Source organism: Schistocerca serialis, chromosome 5 (assembly GCF_023864345.2).
Source record: "Schistocerca serialis cubense isolate TAMUIC-IGC-003099 chromosome 5, iqSchSeri2.2, whole genome shotgun sequence".
NCBI lineage: Eukaryota > Metazoa > Arthropoda > Insecta > Orthoptera > Acrididae > Schistocerca > Schistocerca serialis.
Window position 1 is genome coordinate 33,529,770 of NC_064642.1, and position 17,242 is coordinate 33,547,011.

At 46.6% G+C, this 17,242-nt stretch overlaps 1 protein-coding gene across 1 annotated transcript in view; it reads right to left on the bottom strand.

The window, feature by feature from the left end:
• The window catches only part of LOC126482275 (uncharacterized), a 242,662-nt gene that overhangs the window by 17,530 nt on the left and 207,890 nt on the right, over nt 1–17,242 (bottom strand). The window contains exon 10 of the mRNA XM_050106260.1: nt 14,946–15,318. Coding sequence (XP_049962217.1) covers nt 14,946–15,318 — 373 coding nt within the window. The remainder of the gene's footprint in view (nt 1–14,945; nt 15,319–17,242) is intronic.

A 17,242-nucleotide genomic window follows, 5' to 3' on the forward strand; every position in this document is an offset into this window, starting at 1 on the left:
AAAGAAATAATGCAAAATCAATTCAATTGAAACATTTTTAATGTGCTGCTAAGGTACATCATACCATTATACAGGGTGGTCCATTGATCGTAACAGGGCCAAATATCCCACGAAATAAGCGTCAAACGAAAAAACTACAAAGAACGAAACTCGTCTAGCTTGAAGGGGGATACCAGATGGTGCTATGGTTGGCCCGCTAGATGGCGCTGCCATAGGTCAAACGGATATCAACTGCGTTTCTTAAATACGAACCCCCATTATTTTTACTGCATATTCGTGTAGTACGTAAAGAAATATGAATGTTTTAGTTGGACCACTTTTTTCGCTTTGTGATAGATGGCGCTGTAATTGTGACAAACATGACTCATAATATCAGACGAACAGTTGGTAACAGGTAGGTTTTTTAAAATTAAAATACAGAACGTGGGTACGTTTGAACATTTTATTTCGGGTGTTCCAGTGTGGTACATGTACCTTTGCGAACTCGCCATTTCTGAGAACGGATGCTGTTACAGCGTGATTAGCTGTAAATACCACATTAATGCACTAAATGATGTCTGTCAATCTCAATGCATTTGGCAATACGTGTAACGACATTCCTCTCAACAGCCAGTAGTTCGCCCTCCGTAATGTTCGCACATGCATTGACAATGATCTGACGCATGTTGTCAGGCGTTGTCGGTGGATCACGATGGCAAATATCCTTCGACTTTCCCCACAGAAAGAAATCCGGGCACGTCAGATCCGGTGAAGGTGCGGGCCATAGTACGGTGGTACGACGATCAATCCACCTGTCATTAAGTATGCTATTCAATGCCGCTTCAACCGCACGCAAGCTGTGAGCCAGACATTCATCATGTTGGATATACATCGCCATTCTGTCATGCAGTGAGACATCTTGTAGTATCATCGTTAGAACATTACGTAGGAAATCAGCATACATTGCACCATTTAGATCGCCATCGATAAAATGGGGGCCAATTATCCTTCCTCCCATAATGCCGCACCATACATTAACCCGCCAAGGTCGCTGATGTTCCACATGTCGCAGCCATCGTGGATTTTCCGTTGCCCAATAGTGCATACTATGCCGGTTTACGTTACCGCTGTTGGTGAATGACGCCTCGTCGATATATAGAACGCGTGTGAAAAATCTGTCATCGTCCTGTAATTTCTCTTGTGCCCAGTGGCAGAACTGTACACGTTCAAAGTCGTCGCCATGCAATTCCTGGTGCATAGAAATATGGTACGGGTGCAATCGATGTTGATGTAGCATTCTCAACAGCGACGTTTTTGAAATTCCAGTTTCTCGCGCAATTTGTCTGCTACTGCTGTGCGGACTAGCCGCGACAACAGCTAAAACACCTACTTAGGCATCATCATTTGTTGCAGGTTGTGGTTGATGTTTCACATGTGCCTGAACACTTCATGTTTCCTTAAATAACGTAACTATCCGGCGAACGGTCGGGACACTTGGATGATGTCGTCCAGGATACCGAGCAGCATACATAGCACACGCCCGACGGGCATTTTGATCAAAATAGCCATACATCAACACGATATCGACCTTTTCCGCAATTGGTAAACGGTCCATTTTAACACGGGTAATGTATCACGAAGCAAATACCTTCCGCACTGGCGGAATGTTACGTGATACCACGTACGTATAAGTTTGTGACTACTACAGCGCCATCTATCACAAAGCGAAGAATGTGGTCCAACTAAAACATTTATATTTCTTTACGTACTACACAAATATGTAATAAAACATGGGGGTTCCTATTTAAAAAACGCACTTGATATCCGTTTGACATATGGCAGCGCCATCTAGCGGGCCAACCATAGCTTCATCTGGTTTCCCCCTCCAAGCTAGACGAGTTTCGTTCTCTGTAGTTTTTTCGTTTGATGCTTATTTCGTGAGATATTTGGCCCGGCCACTATCAGTGGACCACCCTGTATACCGGTACCATTACTGCTACAAAAGCGGCTCAATATGCCGCCCATCAGTGTTCACAAGAGTCTGAAAGAGCAGGATTGCTGCTGTGCAGAACGAAGCACGTCCGTAGGTACGCTGGCTACCCCCCTTGATATGCTGCGCTTCAGATCAGCACATGTGTGAATGTTCCCCTGGTAAACCCTGCCCATCAGGTAGCCCCACAACCAGAAATCACAGAGAGTGCGATCACGTGATCGTGCCGACCAAGCATTTGGAAATGATCGGCTGATTATTCGATCGTCTCCAAATGTGTTTCACGAGCAATGTCTGTGGGGCCCCATTTGCATTAAAACTGTTGAGTTCAATGCCTCTCTCTCCTGTAGGGCGGATATGAAATGCTGGCGAAGCATATCGCAGTTATGCTGGCCAGCCACACTGCACGTCTTCGGTCCTTCAGCAGCAATCTCTTCAAAAAAGAATGAGCCAGTAATGAACGTTCCTTTCAAGCCACACCGTACGGTGTCACGTTCACCATACAGAGGAACTTCATGCACAGTGTCTGGAAGGTGAAGATTCCCACACTCGGCAGTTTTGTGCGTTCACCACACCCGTAGAGAAAAATGAGTTTCGTCCGTGCATAGTATGGTCCAGGGCCAGCCCTCATCAACTTCAGTCCTCGCGAGGAAGTGGAAAACGAAGTTTAAAAAAATCGTTGAGCGTCCTGTGGTGTAAGCTGCTGTACGATATCGATCGTGTACATATATCATTTGAGATTGGTTCGAAGCACCATCCGTACAGTGAACCGCGGGATGTTCGACTTTCATGTCACTGCACACACACTGCCTGATCATCGGGAGTTACGCGCAGCGTTGTCTGCCGTAGCAAAAGCGATTCCATCAAACACCTGTGGTGCAACTAGTCGTCGGTCTCTTCCCGGAGCGATGCCCAGTCCTCCAGTTGATTCGAACTTCTTCATCATACTCCGCACAGCAGGTCGAGAAAGAGGACCCTTCTGTAATCCTTTCAGCTGGTGCTATTCTGGAATTGCAGCTGCAGCGTTGCTGTTGTTTTCATAATAGAGCTTCACCAATAATGCTCTGCTGCTTTTATCCAAGCTCATGTTGGCACGTCAACAAATGCATTGTGACTGGTCAGGTGCGTCAGACTGCATCATGATGACTGATCACAGCACCTGGTCGCCATAGTTGGAACTGATCGGTGGCGCTGTGACGCATGGAAATCACGCACCCCATGCTCTGGACAGTAATGCTACCAAATTTGGTCCTTGTACGGTAATTAGTTTCCGTGTTATAACGTGTTAAATAGGGAAAGTTTAACTATAACCATCCGGTACTTCATGCACCTTCAGATAGGCAATCCGCTTTACATCATCCCCAACAGGGGCAGACGATTTAAGCTGGGTTGCCTATCTTAAAATTGGTAAAAAAATTTCCACGCCAGTGTTATTTTGCACGTCCTGTATTAGCAAGCTACTCTTTTGAGCTACTGTGAACCTAACCTGATCATAAAAAGGTACACTTAGGGGTCAAGTATTGGGAGCAGACATTATGGCATTTCTCGATGGAGAAACATACGTGGCGTTGTCTATGGCTGACGCAACAGGGACGCACTGGTCGTGGCCTTACTTTCCATTCATGGTCTTCTATTCATTTCCGATACGAAAGCGTAAACTGTAAACATAACAAGAGTCATCGTTAGCTGCACACTAAATAGTGAAAACCAGACAGTCCACAACAAAAGCGGGGTCGTTTTATACGTAGCGACATGATGAGACATTCAACAGTCTATACAGCACATTACTGATTACTGACTGTCAGCCCGGCCTAGATCCGTGCGAGTGGTGTGGCCCATGTGACACGGCTGGAAATGATGCCTGCCGTAGTAGCGATGTGCAGATATTTCTGAGTTAGTATCGACGGTCACTATGCGTTGGGATATTAAAAATGGCGTGGCACCAGATGTAATTCGGATGCCCAGTATCGAAGCTGCTGCAACACTGGCGACTAAAAGTGCATTTACGGTGTCTGAAACATTGTGTGCTGCCTTCTGTGTCGTTTTGCATGATGAATAATGGTAAGTGAACACGAGCAGTCATGACTTATGTGTGGGTAGACAATCGCATTGCTCGTTTGCAATTTCCCTTGCTTCGTAATTGAAAGTACATGGTATTTTTTACTATTAGGTCCCAATTTAATGACGTCCTCGGAAATGGTGGCAATTTCAGAAGTAAATCACACAAATAGATGACTGCAAAGACGAACGTAGGTATCGGGCTGTGCTATATCTCAATTTGTTAATATAATTACTTTTGGTGCTAACATTCATTGGCTCTGCCGGTTTACAACCACTTTATCATACTGCAACCTCCAGTTACGCTACAGATCAATATGTCACCACAACCAAGGTTGCGTGGGGTAGAGGGGGATTGTACGCTAACCGGTAATAATGACTTTAAATGTGATTGCTGCTCGTTTCATTCACAGAAGTTTAAGCTCTACTGTTAGGGTCAAACCTCACCACAACGTCGGAAAATCGTGACATATTTGAAAAAAAGTGCTAACGAACCTTAAAATTCATAATAGATGAGTAGTAGTTAATGTCGCCTATCAAACAAAAGTAATCAACTGGTATCTTCCACCGAAAGAAATCATTGGTACGAGAGACTTGCATTGTCCGTTGGTATGAGTAACTGCCATTGATCACTGTATACTATCATCCCATTGGCTACGACCAACGATAACAAAATGCCATCAGCAGCACGCAGCGGAAGAGCTGCTGATACCGTAAGTGCACTTTGCCCTACTGGTGTTTTACTACTTCTGAATAATTGTTAAGTTACGGCGTAGTTTCTCACCCCAACCCTACAAGAAACGGATCGTCCATTTAGCCGAGCACTGCCAAGATTCAAAATAGTGCACAAGGCGACATATTTTTTGGATGCTCTACGAACAGTTGAAGAACAGGAGGATTGCCGAAGTGAGTGAACGAACTTTATTATGTTGCAGAAGTATTTTGTGGGCAAAGGTTTGTTCGCAATTGTGGCTAGCGAACGCTCAACACAGGCTATAAATAAGGTGCCATGTGTTTCTTAGAGGAGAAGTCACTGTGTCAGAGGCCCAGAAAACGGCGTTGCTGATATTCTGGTGCTTATGCTGTCATGAGCTCGAGGTCAGCTGCAACTATCGTATTCTTTTATCACACTGTATTATACCGAGGATAGGTCAAGCACCGTCGAAAAGCGTCCCAGCCCAGCCACAGACATCGCACCAACCCAGCCAAGGGCTTCGTGTCTGTGTTGTCTCAGCGGTAGTATATGAACCGATGGCAGCCCCCATGTTTGTATTTAGGATCGTTTCCTCATAAGCGCTCAGATTCTTAGTGCGAGTCGTGAATTACAGTGATTTCTACCCAAGGAAAATTGCCTTTGGTGTATTAACGTCTAAGACCTGCACGGCAGACAACAATTTGAGGTGTTTAATAGTTGTTACAGAGACGTATGTTCGCAGCTCGTGGTCTAGTGGCTACCGTTGCTGCCTCTGGATCACGGAGTTCCGGGCTCGATTCCCGGCCGGGTTGAGGATTTTCTCTGCCCGGGCACTGGGTGTTTGTGTGTCCTCATCATTTCGCCATCATAATCATCATTCGTGAAAGTGGCTAAACTGGATCGTGAGAAAATTGGACTGTGTAACAACTGGGACTGTGTAACGGGTGCTGATGACCGCGCAGTTATGCGCTGCACAAAACAGAGACGTACGCCGGCTTACTGGCGCTGAAAGACGCTTGTGTGGGTAGGTACACCCTCAGCGTTATTTAGGTCGGTTTAGCCGTCTCTGCTATAGTGCGAGGGACAGGTGTGTGTGTGTGTGTGTGTGTGTGTGTGTGTGTGTTTGCGGAAGTGCTCTTTCCGTTATGTACAATTTTATGAAGCCACCACACTTCAAAGTAAAAGCGGATACTTTTTAAATGATGGTTCTGCTGTAATCGGGCTACTGTAATAAATAATTTCCCAATTAAAGCACTAGATGTACTCTAATAATACGTAGAGCACTTCGCGTGCGCATATTGTAATAAACAACGAGCAAGTAGTATTAATCATATACAGTTGGTGTTCCTGAGACATTCTGAGTCTCACTTTCATCTACAGTGATGTAAGCTGAAGCAATGAACTAAAATTTACACCAGCTCTGGGATTCGAACCCACGTCTCCTGCTTATTGGGCGAGTTTACAAAGGGAACGGCAATGGGCTGAGACGTGAACCGAAATTTGCATAGGCGTGGCGGACGTACTAGGGTATTCTGTGCAGCTGTAATGTCGGAACGAATAGAATAACATCTGCCCACCTGATGTAACTGAACCTCGGGTACCTCCAGACAACTATTACTTTCCCCTCGCAAAATATCATGCGCTTCCATGGTTCAAGGGAACCATCATCCACAAAGTGCGGCCTTCTGCGATCACGTTGGACTCACAGTAGCTCATAAGAGTAGTTTACTAATACAGGATGTGCAAAATAACGCTGGCTGGAAATTATTTCACGCCTCTTGAAGTAGGCAACCCAACTTACATCATCTGCATCTTCGGCGAAAGGGAGAGAGTGGACCGGTGGTAGGTGCAAAACGCTCACAACGCTCTTGAACGCATGCTAAGGTACCGTACGCTGTTTGCAAACCATTTACGCAGTGTTTTCGTAAACAACGCTGTAGTTGGGAAGTACCAGGCTGGGTGTGACGTTCCGCAAAGCACCTCATCGAAAACAGAATGACTTGAATTGTAAGCAGTAAGGAGGGAAGAGATTGGCTGATTCATGGGCAGCTGTATTCATTGAGGCATCAGCAATTTAGCATGAATCTGTTATAGATCTGTTAGAGATAGAAAAAGCCAATGCCAGTGGACAAGAAAACATCTGTTGTACCATTTTTCGAAGAAGAATTCTTTTAGCTGCAGTAGCACAAACAATATACAAAGTATATTTTAGCTTGACCAATGGCCTTTCCGTAGCGGTAGCACCGGTTCCCGTCAGATCACCGAAGTTAAGCGCTGTCTGGCTGGGCTACCACCTGGGTGGGTGGCCATCCTGTCTGCCGAGCGCTGTTGGCAAGGGGATGCACGCAGCCCCTGTGATGCAACGGAGGCGCTACTTGACTGAGAAGTAGCGGCTCCGGTCTCGGAAACTTACATACAGACGGGAGAGCGGTGTGCTGACCACATTCCCCTCCATATCTGCATCCGGTGACGCCTGTGGTCTGAGGATGACACGGCGACCGGTCGGTACCGTTGTGCCTTCATGGCCTGTTCGGGCGGAGTTTACTTTTTTATTTTAGCTTATGCTTTGAGGCACATAATTTGTGACATTCCGTTTATGAATTTTTTTGTACTCATTTATTAATTATAGTCATGTAATAAAAAATAAATAAAAAATTATAGACCTGTGGAGCCTATCGCCGAGAGAGAATTTTTGGGAATAGCTAGAGACAACTCCTGTAAAGGAGTAGCTTTCTTATGGTGGGGTAGATTTGATTTCTGTTCCTTGTTTGAGACAGATCCACCTAAAAAAGAGCTCAGCGCAAATATATATATATCATATATATATATATATATATATATGATATATATATATATATATATATCAGGAGACTTTCTGGTGCTGGTACAAGTTGTAATTCATTGCTTCAACTTATATTATCACCATATACGTACAGGTGCGTGTTGCAGAGCGCATTTCTAAGGTAACTGCAGTTAGCAGAGGCTTTCAGCTGCACATTGTTCGGGCACCAGCAAAAAGCAGGGATAGACTCTTCTCTCTCTGCCATAATCCGCGAATCAAGACACTTCCACATCCAGCAGTACGCCACGACACACACTGACTCACATTTAGAAAGAGTATCTTGAGTACAGCCACTGAAGCCACCGCTACGCCCAAAGCAGCAAGGGAGCAGAAATTGGGCTATGTATCTCGGATACTCCCAGAAGTCGATCTTGCTACAAGAAAAACTACCAGGGACGACGGATGGAAGTCATGGAGATCCATCAATCGAAACAGATCGACAGTGACGAGAACCAAAGACAACGTAGTAAAGTGAGGACTTCTTCCCACTGATAGCAGCAACGTCTGTAGTTGCGTCGAAATTGTAACTATACTGCAGCTACCCCGATGTTTGCTAGGTCGGTGACGCTCAACTAGTGACTTTATAGTGTCATTGTGGATCAGCCAATATTGTCTAACATTCTGTGTTTCTCAAATTTGCTTTAAGTACTTTGAGCCGTGGTCGTCTCGGATCGATCCCATTATATCAAAGTAATCGATCTCGACGTGGGAAAGATCTCTGGGTAGCGTGCATCGCGAGCTTTGCCTCTGGTCACAGGGCAGTGCGGTCGAAGTAGCTGAGTCTTCCACCAGAAGGAGGCTTAGACAGTCAGTGTTTATACAGTGTCACTCTGCTATTTCCTGTACTGTGTTTCGCCAGTTCGTGAAGTGGCGGAAGAATCAACACACATCAGAAAAAGTTTTGCGTCACCTCGGTTCCAAGAACTCGTGAAGATAGACGTTGACTGTGAATGTTCTATCACAGACACACTACCTTTGACTGTTCACTAAACCCGCCAAGAGATGTAAACAACCATGTGTGAACAGCGCGTATTAGATGGAGGAGGTCCGACAGCCGATCAGTTCCAGTCATTCCACCATGAAGGAGGTACACGGCTGGTGTTGTCTGTAGTTCAACCGTTCTATCGGGTCCGCATTGTTACTTTGTGCCAGGAAGGGCTCTCAACAAGGGAAGTGTCCAGGCGTACTGGAGTGAACCAAAGTGATGTTGTTCGGACATGGAGGATATACAGAGAGACAGGAACTGTTGATGACATGCCTCGCTCAGGCCGCCCAAGGGCCTACTACCGCAGTGGATGACCGCTACCTACGGATTATGGCTCAGAAAAACCCTGACAGCAACACCATCATGTTGAATAATGCTTTTCGTGCAGCCATACGACGTCGTGTTACGACTTAAACTGTGAGCAATACGCTGCATGATGCGCAACTTCACTCCCGACGTCTATGGCGAGGTCCATCTTTGCAACCACGACACCATGCAGCGCGGTACAGATGGGCCCAACAACATGCCGAATGGACCGCTCAGGACTGGCATCACGTTCTCTTCGCCGATGAGTGTCGTATCTGCCTTCAACCAGACAATCGTCGGACATGTGTTTCTAGGCAAACCGGTCAGGCTGAACGCTTTAGACACACTGTCCAGCGAGTGCAGCAAGGTGGAGGTTTCCTGGTACGCCGTTGGTGGTCATGGAAGGCTCCGTAACGGCTGTACGATACGTTAATGCCATCGTCCGACCGATAGTGCAACCATATCGGCAGCGTAGTAGCGAGGCGTTCGTCTTCATGTACGACAATTCGCGACTCATCTTGTGAATGACTTCCTTCAGGATAACGGCATCGCTCGACTTGAGTGGCCAGCATGTTCTCCAGACATTAACCCTATCGAACGTGCCTGGGATAGATTGAAATGGGCTGTTTATGGACGACGTGACCCACCAACCACTCTGAGGGATCTGCGCCGAATCGCCCGCATCTCGTGGTCGTGCGGTAGCGTTCTCGCTTCCCACGCCCGGGTTCCCGGGTTCGATTCCCGGCGGGGTCAAGGATTTTCTCTGCCTCGTGATGGCTGGGTGTTGTGTGCTGTCCTTAGGTTAGTTAGGTTTAAGTAATTCTAAGTTCTAGGGGACTTATGACCACAGCAGTTGAGTCCCATAGTGCTCAGAGCCATTTTCTGCGTCGAATCGCCGTTGAGGAGTGAGACAATCTGGACCGACAGTGCCTTGATGAACTTGTGGATAATATGCCACGACGAATACAGGCATGCATGAATGCAAGAGGACGTGCTACTGGGTATTAGAGGTACCGGTGTGTACAGCAATCTGAACCACCACCTCTGAAGGTCTCGCTGTATGGTGGTACAACATGCAATGTATTGTTTTCATGAGCAATAAAAAGGGCAGAAATGATGTTTATGTTGATCTCTATTCCAATTTTCTGTACAGGTTCCGCAACTCTCGGAACCAATGTGACGCAAAACTTTTTTTGATGTGTGTATTTGTATCCGTTCCGTCGAGGGTGATTTGGCTACAATTACTTTCACTTGAAAAGATGTATCACTCGCACAATTTCCGCGTTGTAAAATATACATCTTATATTTGTCAGTGTATTAGCTGTAACCTTGTCAAAAAAGGAAGAAGACAATTTTTTGTGTTCACGTTAAGTGACTTTCAATTCAATAAAATTATTTTTGTATGTTAATTTCACCACTATAAATTTTGGTTCAATTGAGATTCAAGTTAATTTGCAAGAAGTTGAGGCTTAATGTTCTATCATATAAGATTTGGTGTAAATAAAAGTAAACATAATACTATCATCTTTCTCTTTAATTTTGGAAAAGGCATATAATTTTATCTGTTGCACTATTTGGTTATTGTAACATGTCAGATTTCCTTGCAACACGTCTCTGGGTTAAAATAAATATCTTATGAAAGTTTTAAATTTGTTTTCTGGGCTATCAGACCTCACCACTCCCGAGCTCTTGCTTATCTTGCCTAATAATTAACTGGGTGCATGTTCGTTAGCTACATTTGTTATGCCTGATCTAAGTACGTGCTCTACCTCGTCAGAAGTATCCGGATATCTGTTAGTGGACGTGAGTACAGGCTGTGCTCACTCTACACACTTACGATGACTTGTTGAGCTCTGTTGGGAACACTCTGAACCAAGTGTCTGAATGTCTGTGGAAGAATGGCAGCCCATACTCCTCGGCGAGCCAAAACTAGAAAGGTAGCGATGTTGGATGCTGGCGTCTGGCACAAAGTCGACGCAGTAACTAACCCGTAAGGTATTGAACGTTATTTTCCGCAAATTGTTGCCTCATACATGTTGCTTTCTGACAGGGTGCATTGTCGTGCTGATACAAAACAATCAGTGTCTGTGAAGTGATCCACTACTGTACGCACTACACGATACTGTAAAGTGTGTTCATATTCTTCTGCTGTTGGCGCTTTCTTAAGCGCAATGAGATGAGCGCACTCTAACTACGAAAAAAAAACCGTACACCGTAACACAACCTCCTCCGTACATTAGCGCTGGCACTGCACACGATGGCAGGTGACGTTCTCCAGGCATCCTCCGAAACCATCCCTTGCATCGGATTGCCACAGAGTACGGCGTGATTCATCATTGCAAATGGCTCGTTCCCAGTCATCCGCTGTCCACTGGCGTTGCCCTTTACACCACCTCAAGCGTCGCTTTGCGCTGACTACAGAAATGTTTGGGATTTGATGAGTTGCTCGACCATCGTACCCCATTCTTTTTAACTCCTTACGCACAGTCATTGTGCTATCTGGACTCCTGGTAGCACTTTGGAACTCACAAGTCATTCATTTGCTGATTTCATGCGATCTTCTGTAACCAAACTCCGCAATGCTCGACGGACCCTCATGAGGTGTGCCGGCTCTTGGTTCAGATGTGGTTTTCCTTTCTGCTTCCAGTTGACAGTAGTGTCATTAACAGTCGACTCGAGCAGGTTTAAAAGGGTTGAAATGACCCCGATAGATCACTCACTAGTCGACCTTGGAAGGCACTAAAGTCTCCTAACCGGCTCATTCTGCTGTTACTGCTTTTGTACTGACAACACTGTATTCCCAACCTACTTTCATAATGTCGGGCTCAACTCTCGTGATAGTTATTGATTGGTCAATTCCACATTACAAGTGGGTGCCGGATATTTTTGATCACATAATGCATGTCGCTAGATCTGCCCATCACAGTAGTGGTGCACACTGGACTCTCATTTGGGAGGACGACAGTTCAAACCCATGTCCGGGCCCCCTGGTTTAGGTTATCCATGTTTTCTCTAAATTGCTTCAGGCAAATACCAGGATTCTTCCTTTGAAAGGGCATGGTTGATTTCCTTCCCTCATCCAGTGGGGTCGAAGACCTCGCTGTTTGGTCCCGTCCCCCAAAACAACCAAACAACTAGTAGTTGTTCAATTATGGGGGTATTAACGCTGTTTTTCGCCGTTCCAGTATAAACTTTATCACAACTGCAAGGAATTTTATACACCCCAGGGGCTACAGAAGGGTGTCGTGGGTCTTTCGGCAATCGTAAATATCCAGTGCTCGACTTTGTGGCTCTAAGGATTCCTTCAGCTTGAAACTTGGCGAGAACTTTCCCATTACGATCCGTGAAATTGTGGATAAATTGAAGAAAAACATTCCCAGCCGACTGCTGTTGCACGGTTTCGGACACTTTTCTTAGCGTATCCATTTGTTGCGGCCACATGTAATAAGCGTTGCTTCACGCAGTGGAGAATGGCAGAACAAAGGCACGCCAGCGACGGAGGCGTTGCGAAATATGCATGCACAGATAGCCTTGCTGACAGCAACAGTCTACCAACAGACTGACGCAAGGACGCACACAGGCCGAGAGCCGAGCAAAGACTGGAGAGTGCTGAGTAAGAGGAAGTGAGGCCAGCACGCTAAGTTACGCTGCAATATACTGCGGGAGTAATAACAAAAAGCTACCACCGAGGGTAAAAACCGTCCTCCTGCCGGATATAAACAGTGGAGCGCAGGCAGCAACAGACAGAAGCCATAAGGAAGCAGTTCGTATCTAAGGACGGACGTGGTCCGTGTCCAAATGTTCAATCTTCGTAGGTGACGATTCCGGAAGTCTGTTCCAGCTCGCAGGAGTCATCTGTTCGCCGCCAGATGTCAACTTCAGCTCTGGAGGTCGGTCCGAGTTCGGTCGGCATCGTGGCTGACTAACCACAGCGAGAACTTCCAGCAGGACCGGCTGCAGCGCAGTCTTGGTCACAGGCGTCGCCGGGGACTGACGCCCGGACCTCACGGCAACCCGGCAACCACCACGGCGCGTGGTCCGTCCGTGACGGGACCTCGCGACTGACGGCTTCCCAGCCGCCGGTGCAGCGGGCGAAGGCAGCTGACCTCGCGGCGACGAGTTCGCCTCAACCACAGGGCATCCTGGCTTCAGCGGAGCACTGGTGGCCTGAGGCCCCCGAATGCGATCGGCGGCGCGCGTTGCACGCACTGTCGGAGAATCTGCACAGCAGCAGCCAGGCGGAGGGATCCGCAGGGCTGGGCAGCGGCGACGAGGGAGAAATTGTAAAGGAAGTTCAATAAATAATTGTAAAACTCCACGCCGTCTCAGTCTTGGGTTCAAAATGGTTCAAATGGCTCTGAGCACTATGGGACTTCACTGCTGAGGTCATCAGTCCCCTAGAACTTAGAACTACTTAAACCTAACTAACGTAAGGACCTCACACACATCCATGCCCGAGGCAGGATTCGAATCTGCGACCGTAGTGGTCGCGCGGTTCCAGACTGTAGTGCCTAGAACCGCTCGGCCACTCCAGCCGGCCCTCAGTCTTTGGCGCAGCCACTGCGTCTGCTGTTAACAAGTGGTGAAGAAGTTGTAACAAGTACTCGTAACACATTTCTCGTAAAAGCTGTTCGCAAATGATTTAGTTCCTCTTGCAAATAAACTAGCTCACAGATTTTATTACTTCTATCCAGCAATGTATTAATGGCATCTCTTTGTTCTGCCTGGGATGACAATTCGATTCCTTATGGGCTGAGCTCCCTTGACCGACCCATTCTGCTGCTACTGACAAGGGAACCTCCCCATCGCACCCCCCTCAGATTTAATTATAAGTTGGCACAGTGGACAGGCCTTGAAAAACTGAACACAGATCAATCGAGAAAACAAGAAGAAGTTGTGTGTAACTATGAAAAAAATAAGCAAAATATACAAACTGAGTAGCCCATGCCAAGTTAGACAACATCAAGGATAGTGTAAGCTCAGGAGCGCCGTGGTCCCGTGGTTAGCGTGAGCAGCTATGGAACGAGAGATCCTTGGTTCGATTCTTCTCTCGAGTGAAAAATTTAATTTTTTGTTTCCAGACAACTATCAAAGTTCAGGAACTCATGCATAATCAACTTCGCTCTCCAAAATTCCAGGACATGTTCGGATTTTCTTGGACATATGCAGGATTTGACGGTCTACACACGGAAAAATTTGAAAACGTTAAAAACATATGTTTTGGCAGACCACAGGGAAAACTGTGGGACTGTGAAACTGTTGCATTCATTTGTTGCAGTTTATGTGACAACTCTTATGTATTCATCACTTTTTTGGGAGTGATTATCACATCCACAAGAAAACCTAAATCGGGAAAGGTAGAAGAATTTTTTTACCCATTCGCCAAGTGTACAAGTTAGGTGGGTCGACGACATATTCCTGTCATGTGACGCACATGCCGTCACCAGTGTCGTATAGAATATATCAGACTTGTTTTCCTGTGGAGGAATCGGTTGACCTATGACCTTGCGATCAAATGTTTTCGGTTTCCATTGGAGAGGCACGTCCTTTCGTTCACTAATGGCGAGGTTTTGCGGTGCGGTCGCAAAACACAGACACTAAACTTATTACAGTGAACAGAGACGTCAATGAAGGAACGGATAGATCATAACTTTGCGAAAATAAACTTTTCACTCGAGGGAAGACTAGAACCAAGGACCTTTCATTCCGCAGCTGCTCACCCTAACCACAGGACCACGGCGCTCCTGAGCTAACCTTGATGTTGCCCATTTTGCACATGGACTACTCAGTTTGTATATTTTGCTTATTTTTTTCATAGTTCGACACAACTTCTTCCTGTTTTCTCGATTGATCTGTGTTCAGTTTTTCAAGGCCTATCCACTGTGCCAACTTACAACTAAATCTGAGGGGGGTGCGATGGGGAGGTTCCCTTGTGGGTCTCTGCTGACGACAGAAATCTGCTCGCCTCATTTTATGCTGGCGGGTCTGTCTCTGCTGACAACCTCTGGCCAGTCCTGGAGTGTCCGGATACTTCTGACGGGGCAGTGTAGCTGCTGCCTGTACGGAGCTGCCAGCCAGTGCCGGAGCTTACGTGTCGGTGGTCTGCCTGTGGAGAGGATGTTGGTGCGGGGGCGGCGCGCGCGCGGCCACCAGGGTGCGCGCCTGCCGCTGCTGCTGCTCGGCGCGCTCGCGGTCGCGCAGCATGCGGCGCTGCTCCGCCTCCTGGAAGAAGCGCGCGTTGGCGCGGTCGTGCAGCAGCTCGGTCGAGCTGACGGCGTTGCGCAGCGGGCCGCCCGGGTCGCCGCCGCCCCCCGCCGCCGGGTCCTCGCCGCCCAGCTCGGGCGCCGACAGCGACATGGGCGGCGCCACGCTCTCCTCCCGCTCCAGCACCGCGGCCGCCGCCCCCGCCACCGCCCTCACCTGCCGCTCCTCGCTGTCGCGCGGCGTCCGCTGCTCCTTCTGACCTGCCGCATTCACCGTTACTGTCAGAACCGTAAACTGAAAAACCGCCCTGAAACAAAACGTGTCAAAAATATTCTGCACCACATTCCCATCTGTAATCGTGAGTGGGTTGGCAGCCGTCATTGAAAGAATAAGCCTCGTAAAACTGAAGTAGTCACACTCATGGGAAATTTAAAAAAAAAATTACACGTACAAACACAAAAGCAAAATTCTTGCTTGGAGTATTAATAAAATGTTGATATAAGGATATTTCGGCGTTTTTTTCCAAAAAATATCGATGTATACCGGCGATTGGTTTGACCAGTATACCAGTATACCGATATCAAAATGGTAATATCGAGTACCAATATATACTGGGTAATGAGAAAGTCAGAATAAATTTGAAAACTGAGTAAATTACGGAATAATGTAGATAGAGAGGTACAAATTGACACACATGCTTGGAATGACTTGGGATTTTATTAGAACAAAAAAAAATACAAAAATGTCCGACAGATGGCGCTTCATCTGATCAGAATGGCAATAATTAGGATAACAAAGTAAGACAAAGCAAAGATGATGTTCTTTACAGGAAATGCTCAATATGTCCACCATCATTCCACAACAATAGCTCTAGTCGAGGAATAATGTTGTGAACAGCACTGTAAAGCATGTCCGGAGTTATGGTGAGGCATTGGCGTCGGATGTTGTCTTTCAGCATCCCTAGAGATGTCGGTCGATCACGGTACGCTTGCGACTTCAGGTAACCCCAAACCCAATAATCGCACGGACTGAGGTCTGGGGACCTGGGAGGCCAAGCATGACGGAAGTGGCGGCTGAGCACACGATCCTCACCAAACGACGCGCGCAAGAGATCTTTCACGCGTCTAGCAATATCGGGTGGAGCGCCATCCTGCATAAACATCGTACGTTCCAGCAGGTGTTTATCAGCCAGGCTGGGGATGATGCGATTCTGTAACATATCGGCGTACCTCTCACCCGTCACGGTAGCAGTTTTGCTGTCCAGCGCCATCTGTCGGACATTTTGTGAAGTTTTTTTTTCGTGTTCTAATAAAACCCCATGTCATTCCAAATATGTGTGTCAAATTTTACCTCTTTATCTACATTATTCCGTTGTTTATTAAGTTTTCAAATTTATACTGATTTTTTGATCACCCGGTATATATATATATATACCGGGTTGTTCTTTTGAAATTGTGGTAGAACATAATTTTACTTTCACTGCGAGAAGGAGTCTACTACTTTTCGAGCTTTCATCACGTCCAGTGTTTCTTCAAATGGTTCAAATGGCTCTGAGCACTATGGGACTTAATATCTGAGGTCATCAGTCCCCTAGAACTTAGAACTACTTAAACCTAACTAACCTAAGGACATCACATTGCCGGCCGTGGTAGCCGAGCGGTCCTTAGGTTAGTTAGGTTTAAGTAGTTCTAAGTTCTAGGGGACTGATGACCTCAGATGTTAAGTCCCAGAGCTATTTTTTGAACATCACACACATCCATGCCCGAGGCACGATGCGAACCTGCGACCGTAGCGGTCGCGCGGTTCCAGACTGAAGCGCCTAGAACCCCATTGTTTCTCTTTGACTGTATGAAGAAAGTATAGATAGCACAAAGAAGATGTCCGATGTGAATAAACACCACACCAGTTCGTTCATGTAGATTTACATCTACATGGATACTCTGCAAATCACACTTAACTGCCTGGCAGTTTTACAACAATTCTCCATTATTCCACTCTCGAACGGTGCACCGAAAAGAACGAAGACCTAATATCTTTCCATGCGAGCTCTGATTCCCTTATTTTATCGTGATGATCGTTTCTCCCTATGTAAGTGGGGGTCAATAAAATATTTTCGCATTCGGAGGAGAAAGTTGGTGACTGAAATATCAAGAGAAGATTCAGCCGCAACGAAAAACGCCTTTG